Source organism: Apus apus, chromosome 5 (genome assembly GCF_020740795.1).
Source record: "Apus apus isolate bApuApu2 chromosome 5, bApuApu2.pri.cur, whole genome shotgun sequence".
NCBI classification, from domain to species: domain Eukaryota; kingdom Metazoa; phylum Chordata; class Aves; order Apodiformes; family Apodidae; genus Apus; species Apus apus.
Window position 1 is genome coordinate 63,962,290 of NC_067286.1, and position 14,678 is coordinate 63,976,967.

At 48.7% G+C, this 14,678-nt stretch overlaps 2 protein-coding genes across 2 annotated transcripts in view; both read left to right on the forward strand.

Moving 5' to 3' along the window:
* Positions 1–5,413, forward strand: part of SOS2 (SOS Ras/Rho guanine nucleotide exchange factor 2) — a 54,998-nt gene extending 49,585 nt beyond the window's left edge. The window contains exons 20-23 of the mRNA XM_051620904.1: positions 256–517; positions 1,451–1,492; positions 2,637–2,746; positions 3,510–5,413. Coding sequence (XP_051476864.1) covers positions 256–517; positions 1,451–1,492; positions 2,637–2,746; positions 3,510–4,019 — 924 coding nt within the window. The 3' untranslated portion in view covers positions 4,020–5,413. The remainder of the gene's footprint in view (positions 1–255; positions 518–1,450; positions 1,493–2,636; positions 2,747–3,509) is intronic.
* A 3,870-nt stretch (positions 5,414–9,283) lies between these two features.
* On the forward strand, positions 9,284–14,368 carry VCPKMT (valosin containing protein lysine methyltransferase). The gene is made up of 6 exons (XM_051622446.1): positions 9,284–9,550; positions 9,668–9,778; positions 10,453–10,525; positions 11,487–11,606; positions 13,091–13,195; positions 13,888–14,368. The coding sequence occupies exons 1-6, from the start codon at positions 9,339–9,341 to the stop codon at positions 13,900–13,902; spliced, it is 636 nt and encodes a 211-aa protein (XP_051478406.1). The 5' UTR covers positions 9,284–9,338; the 3' UTR covers positions 13,903–14,368.
* Positions 14,369–14,678: the final 310 nt, after the last annotated feature.

Here is a 14,678-nt window from a genome sequence, read left to right on the forward strand (position 1 = left end):
GAAACTTGACTCTTCATTCTTCGTAGCTGTGGAAAAAAAAAATGAAGCCATGAAAAAAAGATTAAGCTGGATCTCTAACTTTTCGGTAAATTCCTGCTGTATAGATAACAACAGACTGACCCTCAAGTCAATTGTAGAAAGGTTGTTAAACCACTTAATGTTTATGTGAGAAGTACTTTTTTAAATATCTCAAAGAGACTTGGTGATTTTGCTCTCTGAAATGGTACCAGGACTAACCAGCTTTACTTTCTCCAGCCTAGGAAAACAACGTTCCCCCTGAAGTCTCCTGGGATAAGGCCCAATACAGGCAGACATGGCTCCACCTCTGGCACCTTGAGAAGCCATCCACTGCCACTGGAAAAGGAACCCAGTAAGATCAGCTTCAGTAGAATCACTGAGGCAGAGCATGAATCAACAGTATCAGCACCAACCTCTCCAAACACACCATCAACACCACCAGTTTCTGCTTCTTCAGAGTTCAGTGTGTTTTTAGACATCGATCTCAACAGTTCTTATGGTAAATGTGCAGTATGTTCTAGTTATTGTTGTTACTGTCCCTCAGGCTTCCAAAATGTATTGGTGCATCTGCCAGACTTTTGAAAAAAAAGTTGCAAAATGTAGTTGTGGCCTGTGAAGTTCCTGTGTCAGTGTTACGTGTGCTGCCGTTGGGAAATCCCTGCTGTAAGGAGTTAAACAACAAGTGATGTTTCCAGTCTTTTGGCCAACTGAAGCTGAGACAATCCATTCTGGGAGATGTCCCCGTGAGATGTGCTTGCTTTAGCACCTATGGCACATCCATGGAGGGAAATGGTTCTGAGGACCTGGCATCCACACCAGCCCATGTTTTCAGAGTGGTCCTGTGACCTGAACACACTCTGGTGATTCTGGGTTAGTTTTCTTTGAAGGCAATGCTGTTCACATCCTGTTTTGAGATATGAACAAAATGCCTGGAGTGGGGATGGTCAGGAAACCCACTCCAAAATGCAGCCTAGATAAAAATGACACTGTCAGCTCAGATGCACTGATAACTCTCCCAAGCTTTGCTTGTAGCTGGGAGCAGCTCCTTAGTCATGAAAACAGCGCGTGACAGGTCTTGGCTCTGCTCAGAGCAGGCTGCAGACTTGGCAGGCACTTTGAGCCTGGTGAGGGGCAAAAGTGATTAATTTTTATATGGCAAAAGCTGAGGGAGTTTGGGCTGCAGGGGAAGTGAACAGCAATGTGGTGGTGTCAGAACAGGGGAGAATAATGAGGCTTAATTTCCAGAATAACTTAAAATCTCAACTTAAGGAGTATTTTACACAGGGAAGTAGAACTTTTGTTAGTAGTAGGTAAATTATCTTGGAAGTTATGGTGATTTTTGAGGTCATGGTGATTTTTGAGGTCATTCCCAAGCATATGTTCTGTGCGGGTTTCTGTCTGGAAAGTCATTAATTGCTCTCTCATTTAACAGGTAACAACAGCATCTTTGCCCCTGTCAGTTTGCCGCAGTCAAGTGAGTACCGTGACTCTCTTAAGGTTTCATTTAACTTGGCTTTTCGTGGTTTCAGCAGAGCTGAATGGGAATTAAAATCTGAAATCTGGGGTGAAAATGGGCTGCATTCATTAGGGTTGTGAGAGGATTTTTTTGTACAGCTTTCAGATCAAATGTCCAGTAAAGAATGTAAAGTCTAAAAGCTGCCTGGTTTGGGTCGGGTTTTGCTGTTTTTTTCCCAGGCTCTATTTTTTTGCTTCTATTTTGAATGTCCTTGATGATTATTTTGTTTGACTCACGCTACAAATGAACCAACTTGATAATTTTGTGTTACCACTTAGTGAAAATAATTGCTCTGCTGCTGGGAAAGAAGAGATACTTTTGTACCACAGCTGTGAGGGAGATCCTGTATTCATCTCTGTCTTCACGTTCTCTTTTTACTCCCTGATAACACAGGCACACACACTTTGTCATAATAGGATGAAAATTGCAAACTAGAGAGCACAGGTGCCTCATGTATTGTTACAGAGCTCAGTGCACTTCTGAGAGGAACAGCCAAATGTGTGACAGAAGTAAAAAACATGGGTTAGGGGGTTGTGTTGATTCTCAACTTTGAGGATTTTTCCTCCCCTCTATAAAAAAGGAAGGACCCAGAAGTGTCTGAAAGTTCTCTAAGAGTTAATGTCACCTGTTCCGTTCAGTGTATAATTCCCCTGCTTTAGGAGTGTTGCAGACCTGTTAAAGCCTCTAAATGTCTCAATTTGAACATGTAACCCTTCTGGCTGAAAGAACCGACTTCCACTCCAAAGTGTAACTGAGGGCAAACTGTAGGCACTGTGATCAGTGGGGGGTAAATTCTGTAATACAGAGAGGATTGCAGAGAGGGTTTTTTAGTGAACTTGATTTATTTTTCTGTCCTGTAGCATTGCCTGCTAACTGCTGATGCATATCTTTGATACTGGAAACAGGAGACAGCTCTGTGAGGTGTATATCTGATGACAGAAACTAATGAGAATTTCATACAACCAAAGTTAATGATTAGTTCATGTTGCTGTTGTGCACAAAGATCTGCTTATTTGAGTTGCTTCTAGTTTGGCTCAATATTCTAGTCTGTGTTCCTCAGATACTGCACAAGCAGTAAAATATCTGCCTTTTCTCTCTCCAGAGACTTTCTTCAGCTCGTGGGGTAGCTTTCCTAAACTAAGTGATGAGCCTCAAAACCCTCCTCCACTTCCTCCACGAAAAAAGATAGATCCAGATGCTTCTAATGCCAAGGTATTTCTGTCCTACGCTGAGTAACTTCCATAATGAACCAGGGAACATCTAGCCAAGCCAGGACTTGGTTACTTCAAAAGATCTGCAGATGCAGGGCTCCAGTTGTCCTTTTGAAGTCATGTTCCCAGCATCCACACTCTGCTAGCTACTGCAGCAACACAGTGGTCAGGTTCATAGAATGGTAGGAGGTTGGGAGGGAACCTCTGGAGATCATCATGTCCAGCCCCCCTGCCAGAGCAGGATCACCTGGGGCAAGTCACAGAGAAACGTGCCCAGATGGGTCTTGAAAGTCTCCAGAGAAGGAGACTCCACAACCTCTCTGGGCGGCCAGGGCTCTGTCACCCTCATAGGGAAGAAGTTTTTCCTCATGTTGAGGTGGAACTTCCTGTGTTCCATCCAGTTTGTGCCCATTGCTCATTGTCCTATTACAGGGCACGACTGAAAGGGGACCGGTTTCTTCTTTGACACCCCCCCTTCAGATATTTATAGACATGAGTAAGGTCCCCTCTCAGTCTTCTGTTCTCCAGACTGAACAGCCCCAGGTCTCTCAGCCTTTCCTCATCAGACAGACCAAAGATCACTCAGATCGATTCACAATTCGGATCAAAGATAATTCAGATCAGCTCAGACCACAGGTAATTCAGATCGATTCACAGTCCAGCTCAAAGACAGCACCAGCAGCAGGAGGCATCCAGAGAGTTCTCCCTCTGCCAGCAGACGAGCCCGTTGCCTCCACACCTGCCTTACCTCCTTCTCGTTGCAGGGAAGCTCCAAGCCGGACGACGATCCCCCCGCCATCCCTCCTCGGCAGCCGCCGCCTCCAAAGCTCCAGCCCCGCGCTCCCCCCTTCGCTGCCCCCTCGGAGCAGCCTCTGCACAGCCCTCCTCCTCCTCCCCCCCGGGACCCTCTCCCCGACACTCCGCCTCCTCTCCCGCTCCGCCCTCCCGAACACTTCATCAACTGCCCCCTCAACCTGCCTCTGCCGCCGCTGGGACGCTGGACCCGGGATCCCGAGTGGCTGCGGGAGCCCTGCAGCGGCCCCAGCTCCCCCGGCACCCCACCCGGGACCCCGTCCCCCCGGCTCCTGCGCCGCTGCTGCGGCCTCAGCGCCGGCCACAACCCGCTGGGCCACCCGCCCGCGCCCCCCGTCCCTCCCCGGCACAACTCCAGCCCTCAGCTGCCAAAACTGCCACCAAAGACTTACAAAAGGGAGCTCTCCCACCCTCCTTTGCACAGACTGTCTTTGCTCGAAAACGCAGAAACTCCTCAATGACCTTAGCCCTCGTAGTCATCGACACTGGAATAGTATTTGTAAAGTTCCTTTTTGTCGCGTCGTTTTGTTTCGTTGGGGGTTGTTGGGTTGTTGTTGTTGTGTTTTTTTTAATTTATTCAAAAAAAGGCAGTGTGGTTTAGTACTTTCAGCTCTTCAACTGCTGCTGATCAAAAGACAGAAAAAAAAACAAACAAAAAAAGCTTAAAATTGGGAAAGAAAAAGAAAAGAGAAGTCAGACTAAAGTCAGACTAGACAGACTGTGTCCTGCACCCTCAGGTGATCAGCAGCCTGGGCTCCTGTCGCAGCCTCAGTGCCCACCCTCATGCCAGTACACAAAACGTCTCTCTTTGCACTGTTCAGCTACACTAAACGAGTTCAAACTGACATTGTTGTAATTGCACTGAGCCAAAAAAAAAAAAAAAAAAGGTGCGTCTGTGGAATCTTTTTCAAATTTGAGCACTAGTGGCCTTCTTTGTTGTTGTTGTTGTTGTTTTTTTAAATACTTACAAAGAAGAGCAGCGGATGGTTACGCAGCTCCAGGACATTGCAGTGATGCTGATTTTAAACCTCTGGCCACTTGCCTTCCAGCTTTTTGTAAGCTCAGAGGTTGGGGAGTGACAGCTCCTGTCCTTGAATGTTTTGATGCCATGTCTTAATTGCCACTGATTTGCTGCTGAAGACAGAAACAACAGGTTTGAAATCGAAATACCAAAATATTCAGTTGGTCTTCATTTATTTTTTTTAACTTTTTTTTTTTTTTTTTTACTTTTTTTTTGAGAAAGGACAGACAAGGACTGCCTGGCGTGGATATTGGAAAGGATCCCTCGCCCTTAGCATGCATCTTGCTCAGATGTGCCTTTTTGTTTTGGTAGGCAAAGATGTCTTAAGCTAAAGAGTTGTCTACTGTTCTGGAGAACAAAGCTATATGCCGTGTATGTACAATTGTTTATATTGTATATTTACAGATAATGCTAATAACCTGTATAAATTTAAGTGACTTGAGGCCTATAATACAGTCTGCTACTCTTGCAATCTTATACGGTCAGAAGTGTTTCCTCTGGCTTAGGAACAGTCTTGCCTTCCAAACCTAATATCTTTTCTTTAGATCTCACTTAATTGTGAATCCATTTTTGGAAGTTGGTAGCATTTAAACCAGCAAACACTTAAAAGCTTTATTAAACTTTTTAAACTGATAAGTGAATGGAACTTTTATTTGCCAGTTAAACGACTTGTTAGAACTGGTGTGAGAGTGAGTCTGTTTTACTGGTAGTACTGTAGCAGCATTTATGAAGTGGCCAGAAGCCACATTTTATTTACTGGTCTGTGGCCTTTTACTGTGCTTTGTATCAGAGTTCTTAACAAGATTAATAAATCACCCCAGTCTTAATTTTTAAGAGCTTGAGCAGTGTGTGTTCCTTATAAGGACAAGGTTGGGAATTGCATGTAGTAAGTCTGTGGTAATTACAGAGTGTCCCAGTTTTCCATGCTGCTTCTCTCAGCTCTGGGTATTTTTCAGTTTGCCAACACACGACAGCTCCCTGGGAGCTTAACCTTTCCTTCCACCTACTCTCCCATCAGATGCCACAACCCCTCTAGATGGAGAAGTGGTTTCCATGTTTACTGGCTCCTGGCTGGAAGAAGAGCACCATGGTGGGATTTGCAGCAGCTCACCCTTCCTGCTCACACTGGCTTTTCCATCAGCCTGCCTGTATTGCTCCCACCGTCTCGGGCATTCCCTCTGGAGAAGGAGAGGTGATATGCCTGAGAAGGGGTGATAATTGTCTTCTCCTGGGAAGACGTGTCCTGCCATCTGTCTCTTGCATAGTCTTCTACTGCCTGTCTCTTTCTGCTCCTTTCCTGGGTAAGATGGGGGGCAGAACCTGTCCGAGGTGTCACCCTCATGGCCATTTGTGCAAGGGGCAGGACACACTTTCTAAGGGAGAGCTGCTTCACCTTGCAAAAAGAACATTCCAGAAGTCCCAAACTTGAGATGCATGAACTCGGAGTGCAGGCAGAAAATGGACAATGCCTTGATTATGGTTCTTCCTCTGCAGCAAGAATACAGTTTGTCCTCTTCTATCAGTTAGGGAAGAACTCCTGTTGGTGTCTGGTGAAGTTCTGCTTGGTGATGGACTTCCCTAAAGCTCTCTGCAAAGCCAAGGCAGGCTGCCAGGCTCCAGCGTTTCAGTCATTGCAGAATAAGTGGAACAAGTGACGTTTTTTATATAGTTCCTTCTATTCACTCTCTTGAAGTCCTCACCAGCAGCTGTTTTTTCAGACTTGCACATTTTGTGTGCCATTGAAGGGGAGAAAAATCCTTTCCCAAAGTTGAGAATACACAGATGTCAGCATTGCACCTTCCTGTACACGTGCTTGGACCAGAAGCATTCTCAATATCCCACATTAAAATGTCTCATGGCTTTACATCTTGGTTCTAACTCGGTAAAGTCCTTGCCAGATCATTTTAAGCTGAGGATCTGCTGATTAGTAATGGCTTCCATATGTATCAAAGAACTTCCCTCCATCAAGACCTTGGGGAGGGTTCTGGTTTGTGATGGACATTGAGGGGAGTTTCAACTCGTCGAAGCAGAAACCTACCTTTATCAGAGTTAACCTTGAAACTGTGCTGAGCAGGGGTGCCATTTGCAGAACAGCCTTTTTTAGGTGCCTACTTCTATTTTATGCTGACAGCCCACAAAAAGACCTGGGGGACTGTGCAGCACTTCGTTAACTCTTAAACCTGATGGTGAAAGAGTGGTTTTGGGCAGCAGCTATAAATTTCATACTTAAAGCCTGCGAAAAAGAACTACCTGGCTTTGAGTGGGGCCCAGAATGGTCTGATTAAGAAGAATAGTGATGAAGTTAACCAAGTCTCAGTGATGCAGTTAAGAAAGTTAGAAGCCTGAGTCTTTGTTCTGCAGGAGGTTAACAGGGACAGAGGTAGGCATTCCTGCCAGGACTTCTTGCTGCTATCTGGGAATATCCTGGGCAGTGAGGAGGTGATCATGGTCACCGGTGGGCCCTCCAGACCTGTCCTCTGCCAGGGACCAACAGGACAAACATAAGCCTGCATGTCCATGTTGCTGTTTTCCTAGTGGCAGGTCCCTGTTAAGCAAGTCCCTGACCTGGGTGCCTTCCTCAGCCACCCATCTCTTCTCCCCCCACACCCCTTCAACTGCACAGGGTTGTACTCCAAACTGGATACGGAAGATGATCCTGTGGGCTTTTTTTGCAGGCTGGGCTTAAAGCATCACTACCCACAGCTGCTGAAGAGCAGTGCTGGGACAGTAAAGCTCCAGATGGATGAGGAGAGTGGGAACCTCTTACACTAGATCTCCCAGCTGGGGCAGTAATATGAACACATGAGGTACTTGTTCTAGAAAGCAGCAGCTGAGCAGCCTTCTGGGAGCGTTTCCCACACGTGAAACACGACTCTTACCTTTACAGGCCAGTTCTGGAGATAACCTGAAGCCCTTCAATCACAGCAGCGTGATTTAGGAAAGGGGCCTTGCCTGTGGAAAACTTCCCATGCAATTAAACTGTGCTCGGTGCAGAACAGGAGCTGGGAAATACCAAAACCAAAGCAGCGTTCCCAGGCAGGGATGGCAGCAGTAGGGTGGGTACAGCAGCCCATTCCCAGAGGAGGGAACTGTGTGGCCATGGCAGTGGTCAAAGGCAGTCAGATTCCCACCAGTGTCAGTTGGAGGGAATGCCAAGATAGCAAGAAACCGGTATTTCCATTCCTTCATAATTAGAAGGATCAATAAAAAAGATAGAAGGGGAAAATGTGAAATTACTGGGTTTGAAGTTGGCTTGTGTGGGAAAAGGCAGATAAACAGATGGAAGTGAAGGCAGTTAACAGCAAAAGAAACATCCTTCTAGCTGTTTTCAGTGTTTCAAGTTACTGAATTTTGGCATTACACCCTGCTCTGGAGCTGGAATAACTTATTGGGGTGCTATGACTTGGCTATAGCAGATAAAAAACAAGAAGGGAAAAAATTCCAAACATCTTTTGTTTCTTACGTTTTTTTCCAGATTTACAACAGGTCAGAATATGCCCTGCAGAATCCCTAGAAAATGCAGTAACTCCTCCCTGGGGGAGTGAGCATTAGTAAGAAATGCTAGGAAATAAAAGTTACAAGAATTTTCTTCCACGTGTCCAAGGAAAAAAAAAATCAGAAAACCCAAAAACTTTTGCACTGACAAGTGTTAATGCACAGTCAACTCATATTCAGCTGCTTTTCAAAAACCTTTTTGTAAGTTTAAATGTTGGATGAGGGTCTACAACACCCAATGATTTCTTACAGGCTGCACTCAGTTGTGAATTAGATTTTGAAGCACTGTATGTTAACCTTCAGCCAGTTCACTCATGGAAAATTTTCTTCACAGGTGTCCTTCTTCTGGCTGGTGATTCATGTCTTTGTTAGTCTTGATGGGCTACAGCGGGAAGGTCTGACTTGCTGCCAGGTGAGTACCTGCATGTGGTCTCCAAAGGGAGGTTTCTCCTGCTGAGGGAAGCCTGGCTTTGAGCCCAGCACGGGGCTGCTCGGGTGCTCCAGTTAACGTGGTGGCTTTACATGCTGCCAGCAGGCACTACAAACAAATTCATGTGCATTTTTCTGTCAAGGAAGGGAAGCCCAGAATATGCTTCCATAGAATCACAGAATCCCAGACTGGTTTGGGTTGGAAGGGACCTTAAAGATCACCTAGATCCAACCCCCTGCATGGGCAGGGACACCTCCCAGCAGCCCAGGCTGCTCCAAGCCCCATCCAACCTGCCCTTCAACACTGCCAGGGATGGGGCAGCCACAGCTTCCCTGGGCAGCCTGGGCCAGGGTCTCACCACCCTCAAGCAAAGAATTGCTTCCTCAGATCTCACCTCAATCTTCCCTCTTCCAGTTTTAATCCCTTCCCCCTCATCCCATCCCTCCCTGCCCTTGTCCCAAGCCCCTCCCCAGCTTTCCTGCAGCCCCTTCAGGCACTGGAAGGTGCTCCACAGTCCATCCAGAGCCTTCCTGTTCTTCAGTCATAGAAGCTTTTTGGTTGGAGAAGACCTTTCAGATCATCCAGCCCAACCATTAACCACCACTGCCCCGTGTCCCTCAGCACCATCTCCAGGGCTCGGAAACCCCTCCAGGGACGGGGCCTCCCCCCCTGCCCTGGGCAGCCTGGAGAGCGGGTTCGGGAGCTCAGGGAGCGGCTGAGGCGGAGCAGCCTCCCGGGCTTTCTCCCTCCCTCAGCAGAGGGCCGGGCCCTTCCCGCCGCCATCTCCGGGGCGGGCGGCAGGCGGGAGGGAGGCGGGCCCGCCCCGGGGCCGCCATGGCGGGCTTCGTGCGGGAGCTGGAGCGGCGGGCAGGGCCGGCGCTGCGGCTGGAGCAGCGGGCGGCCGGCGGGGTGGGCTGCGTGGTGTGGGACGCTGCCCTGGTGCTCGCCAAGTTCCTGGAGACCGGCGCCTGCCCGCTCGCCCGCCGACGCGTCCTGGAGCTGGGGGCCGGTACCGGTGCCGTGGGTATCATGGCGGCCACGCTGGGGTGAGCGGAGCCGGGGCGGGACGGAACCCCCTGCTTCTCCCCCCTGCTTCTCCCCCCCCAGCCCCGTGGTCTGTGTGACAGACAACGCGGGCGACCCTGACCCGCTGTGTGCCCCAGGGCCGACGTGACGGTGACGGACCTGCAGGAGCTGCAGGAGCTGCTGGCGGTGAACATCGAGCACAACAAGCACCTGGTGACGGGGTCCCTCCGAGCCAAGGTACTGAAATGGTCTGTATGAGCCTTTAACGTTTTCTGTTCAGCTCTAACGCGGCCTCTGCTCCCGCTCTGTTACATCGGCAGAGGCCTGGAAGCGCTGCCCTGAGGGGGGACGCTCAGGACCGGGGCCCAGGAGTTAACTTGGTGCTCAGCCCGGGGCCGGTGTGGGCAGCACCGAGTCACGGCCGCCCGTGCTGAGTCCTGGCCCCTGTGGGCAGGCTGGAGGGGGCCCAGGGAAGGGCTGGGAAGCCATGTGAGGAAAGGCCGGGAGAGCTGGGTTGGTTCAGCCCTGAGAAGAGAAGGCTCAGGGGAGACCATGTTCCAGCACTTCAAGGGTTGCTGCAAAGAGGATTGAATCTCCCTTTTTACAGGGAGTCACATGGAAAAGATGAGGGATAATGGGCACAAGCTCCTCCTGGGGAGATCCCAACTGGACACCAGAAGAAAATGTTTTACTATGGGAGCAGCTGGACATTGGAATAACCTTCCCAGGGAAGTGGTGGGTTTCCCAGCACTGGAGACTTTTAAGACTCAGCTTGACAGGGTGCTGGGAGATCCTCCCTAAACCCTGTTCCTGCCTAGAAAGGCTGGACCAGATGATCCTTGAGGTCCTTTCCAACCTGCCATTCTGTGATTCCATGTGTTGTATTATTGCTGAAGTTTGTTTTCACCTTTCTTCTTTTTAGGGGTGAAGATGTAACAGAATTTCAGCCTCCCCCCGATTATATACTCATGGCTGATTGCATTTACTATGAGGAGGTAAACGAGCACTTTGCAAAACCCCTACTACCTTGGGAAGGGTGTGGGCTCAGCATGAGAGGTGTGCAAATAGATACTGTGCTTGCAATTTGGTCCCCATTGTTTAGAGAAACAAGTACAAGATTGGAAAGGGCATTTTTAAGAGATCCAAGGCCATTTGAGATTCAACTGGATACTTTTTTTATTGTTAAAAACACCCCAAACTTAATATTTGTGCCTTCTCCTGCCCTCCCTTCCCCCTTTTTTTATTTTTGTATTAGGGATGAAGTGTGAAGCAAAACATGGTGGATGGGAGTTGCAAACTGTTTAATGCACTGGTGAATGAAATGTAACAGTGCCACATCTGCATGGTTTGGGTGCTCCTCATGCTTTCTGTAGGAAGGCAAAAGGAGAAATCATGCTCCAGCCAAGTGACTGTTGTAGTCTGCCCCATCTCCTGAGCTGGAGCTGTAGGGTGTGCCCTGAGAGCTGACAGCAGTTTGCAAGAAAAGGGAAGTGACCTGAAGAACCCCATGTCCCAGTGCCCCTTCAATGGTCCTACCAGCCCATGGTGTTGGCTTCCTGCATCTTGGTCCTGTTTCCATACCTAGTGGTCTGGATCTGAGCCATGGTCCAAGAATGGTGGAGAAAAGTCACTCCTGAAACATGTCAAGCAATAGTCATTCCTGAGTGCTTTAGGGAGATGCCCACTCAGCAGTGTGGGGAGTTTCTGGCGTTGATGCTGGTTCAGTTTCCTTGGTCAGTCTGTGGAACTCTTCTCCTGTGCCGTCTCACTTTCTCCTCTGCTTCCCAGTTTGCCCCCATGTTCTTTTTGTCCTAGATAAAGTACTAAAAATAACTCCCTGAAAAGCAAAACTGGGAAAGTTCTCTCTTGGGTGAAGACTTTCTCTAGTTAGAGGGTATCATACCAGTAAAATGAACTTGAAATCTAAGTGAGAAACACTTAACCTCTTCTGGGCAGTCGTTAGAGCCGTTGCTGAAGACGCTGAGGGACCTCACGGGCCCTGATACCTGTGTCTTGTGCTGTTATGAACAGAGGACTATGGGAAAGAATCCTGAAATCGAGAGGAAGTACTTTGAGGTGAGTGTTTTTCATGTGTGCTTTTGAACTCTGGGAAGACAGCTTGGATGCAGGAAGTCTTTGGATTGGATCAGCTGAACATCAGTGGCAATTGCTACATGTACAAATTCAAGGGGGCTGCACGAAGTAGGGTTTGTTAGCAGGAGGAGCATGTTTGTCTTGAGGTGGTGGTGGTGTCTTGGACGGTGTCTCTGCAAGACACTGACCAACATACCAGTAGAGATTGTCGATATGTACTGAGCTTTCTTTTCCTCAGAAGGTCAAACTAATTGTTCTTGCCTTCCTGATTAACCTGAACTATGTGGGAGACTTTGATCCAGGCACCCATATGTGCAGAGGGTGCTCAGAGCCTCTCTGGCTTGTACTACCTTCCAGATTTGCAAAAGGCAGTATCTGCCAAACCAAAATCATTGTGTTTGTAGGAGCAAGTGAATTAGCCTTCATTCTGCAGTGTCCTGATGTTTCCAGAGGTTATTGGGAGGATTAAATCAGGCTGGTGAAATGTTTTTTTTCTTTTAGTGTATTTCATTGAAAGCAAAGGGAAAACAGGTAAAGATTTCAGAGTAGCTCAGGAACTCAAGGCTCTCTGCTAAGTGATACAGCTGCTTCTGCAGAGATTTCATCCCTCTACTCATAGGGTGTTGATAGGTGGTACAGGTTATTAGTCCAGCTGTATCTTCTGTGCAGGTGAAGGAGCACAGGTAACAGCTGAATCCCTCCTAAGGTTGTGGGGATGACAGTGCAGGATTCAACTCTGCACCTGTGAAACCTGCTGAAAAGCAGCCCTTATGCACGAGTAATAATGATAGTTTACAATGGATTGTCCATAATAATAATACTACAAAAAAGGGGAAGGGCAAGAATTCCAGGGCCATTTGTATGTGTTAATAAAAGCACCTCTTTGATAATTAGCCCAGCCTTGAACTCTGGTGAGGCCCTGACTGTGAGGGGGTGTTGCTCTGATTCAGCTGTGCTGAGGTGCTGCACCCACAGCAAACACAGTAGGTGTTTCTGGGTTATTTCAGCTTTCTTGGAGCTTATTTCCTTCCTTAGCTTGCCAGGGTTCAGCCAAGTTAATCTGCTGAGCACTTTGTGAAGTCATTGCTGGATTTTTTAGCCTTCTTTCCCCCCTCCCTGCATTTTGAGAAGGTTGGCAGAGGTGGTTTGGTTTTGCCCTTTGGCGGTTGGAGGGAGCAAAATGTTTTATGACAAGCTTTGAGTTTTTTTTAAATGTTGCAAGGTGTCTGAAGCTTTTAATTGGCACAGGAGTAATTAAAACAAGGGTAAATGAGCTGCATGAGGGGACAACATTTCTTACATGTTTGTAGAGGCCTTTAGTGGAATGGTCTGAGCCTGGTGGCTCCAGCCTCTTTAGGCATCCTGCCCTCCAGTGGGTGCATTGTGGGACCTTTTTAACTCATCACACTTAGGTTAAGGGAATATCAGTGTCACTGGAGTTGTTTTGTCTGTTCTCTGATAACCAGCTGCTTCAGGTGGACTTTGAGCTGGAAACAATTCCCCTGGATAAGCACGATGAGGAGTATCGCAGCGAGGACATCCATATCCTGAGCATCCACAGGAAACCAGTGGTAGGTTCATTCAGCTGCTGCTGTGAACACTGCCAGGGATTCCCAGAGCTGCTGTGTGCTTGGCAGAGGGAACAGCTGTGAGGGACCCTGTGAATCTGCAGACCAGAACCTGCTTGTGCAAAGGAGCTCCTGTGTCCTGAAGCCCAGCGCTCAGCCAGGGGCCAGCCTGTGTCTTCAGCAGGACCATCCTTGGGCTTCACAGAATCATAGAATCCCAGACTGGTTTGGGTTGGAAAGGACCTTAAAGATCATCTAGTTCCAACCCCCTGCCATGGGCAGGGACACCTCCCACCAGCCCAGGTTGCTCCAAGCCCCATCCAACCTGCCCTTCAACACTGCCAGGGATGGGGCAGCCACAGCTTCCCTGGACAACCTGGGCCGTGGTCTCCATGCTGCCTTTCCCTTCTGCTGCCCTCTCTGCAGTGCACTGGGTTCTCAAAACTGGAGTTTGGAGGCACCAAAGTAATAATACACCCACTGCTGCTTTTAGTACAGCCCGCTCCCCAAAACCAGCCTCTGAAGGAGGTACTTGGCACCTGTCTGGGTTAGTTAGATCATGTTTTGGTTAATTGGTGGAGCAGACAGGCATTATAAAGTCTTTTGCATATTGTGCTGACACGATGTGTGGGTCCAGTGCTTAAACAAAAACAGGCCACTTAAAAATCTGTACTTTTTTTTTTTTATCTCCACAGAATTCTCCACCGTGAGATCTCTGACCACAGTATCTGTCCTCTGGCAGCTGGTGGAGCTCTGGAGAAGAGGGAGAGGGAATAGAATAACACCACAAAGGGACTGTCTCCGGTGTGGTTTGTGACTCATCTGCAGAAAACGGCTTCTCCCTGGTGGCCTTGGCATGAGGAAGCAGCAGAAGTGAGTTCCTTAGAGTAGATCCACTGATGGTGCCTCCCAGGAGGACAGAGGGGAGCTGTCTCTGACTGCAGGCTGAGGCAGAGAGTGGCAGAAGAAGGAACCAGAGCTTCCCCCAGAGCAGTGCAGGGTGCACCTTTGGGTCACCTCTGCTGGGCAGCCACTCCCTGGAGCAGTGGGTGGCTTGCCAAGTGTTCGTGGAGCAGATCCCAGGACATGGCACTGAATCTCTGGGAGGAGAAGACCGCAAGTGAGCTCAGTCACCCAGCCCCACCTCACCGGTCAATAAACCTTTTGCACTTGAAATGCATCTTGGTGGGGGTGGCTTCAACCTGTGGTTTCTGGGTCATCCTCACTACAAGGGCTGGTAGCAAGAGGAGATGGAGCAGTGGTTTAAAACTGGAGGAGGGGTTAAACATCAGGAGGAGATTCTTTGCTGTGAGGCTGGTGAGACCCTGGCCCAAGTTGCCCAGGGAAGCTGTGGCTGCCCCATCCCTGGCAGTGTTGAAGGGCAGGTTGGATGGGGCTTGGAGCAGCCTGGGCTGGTGGGAGGTTTCTCTGCCCATGGCAGGGGTTGGGACTAGAGGATCTTGAAGGTCCCACCCAACCCAAACCA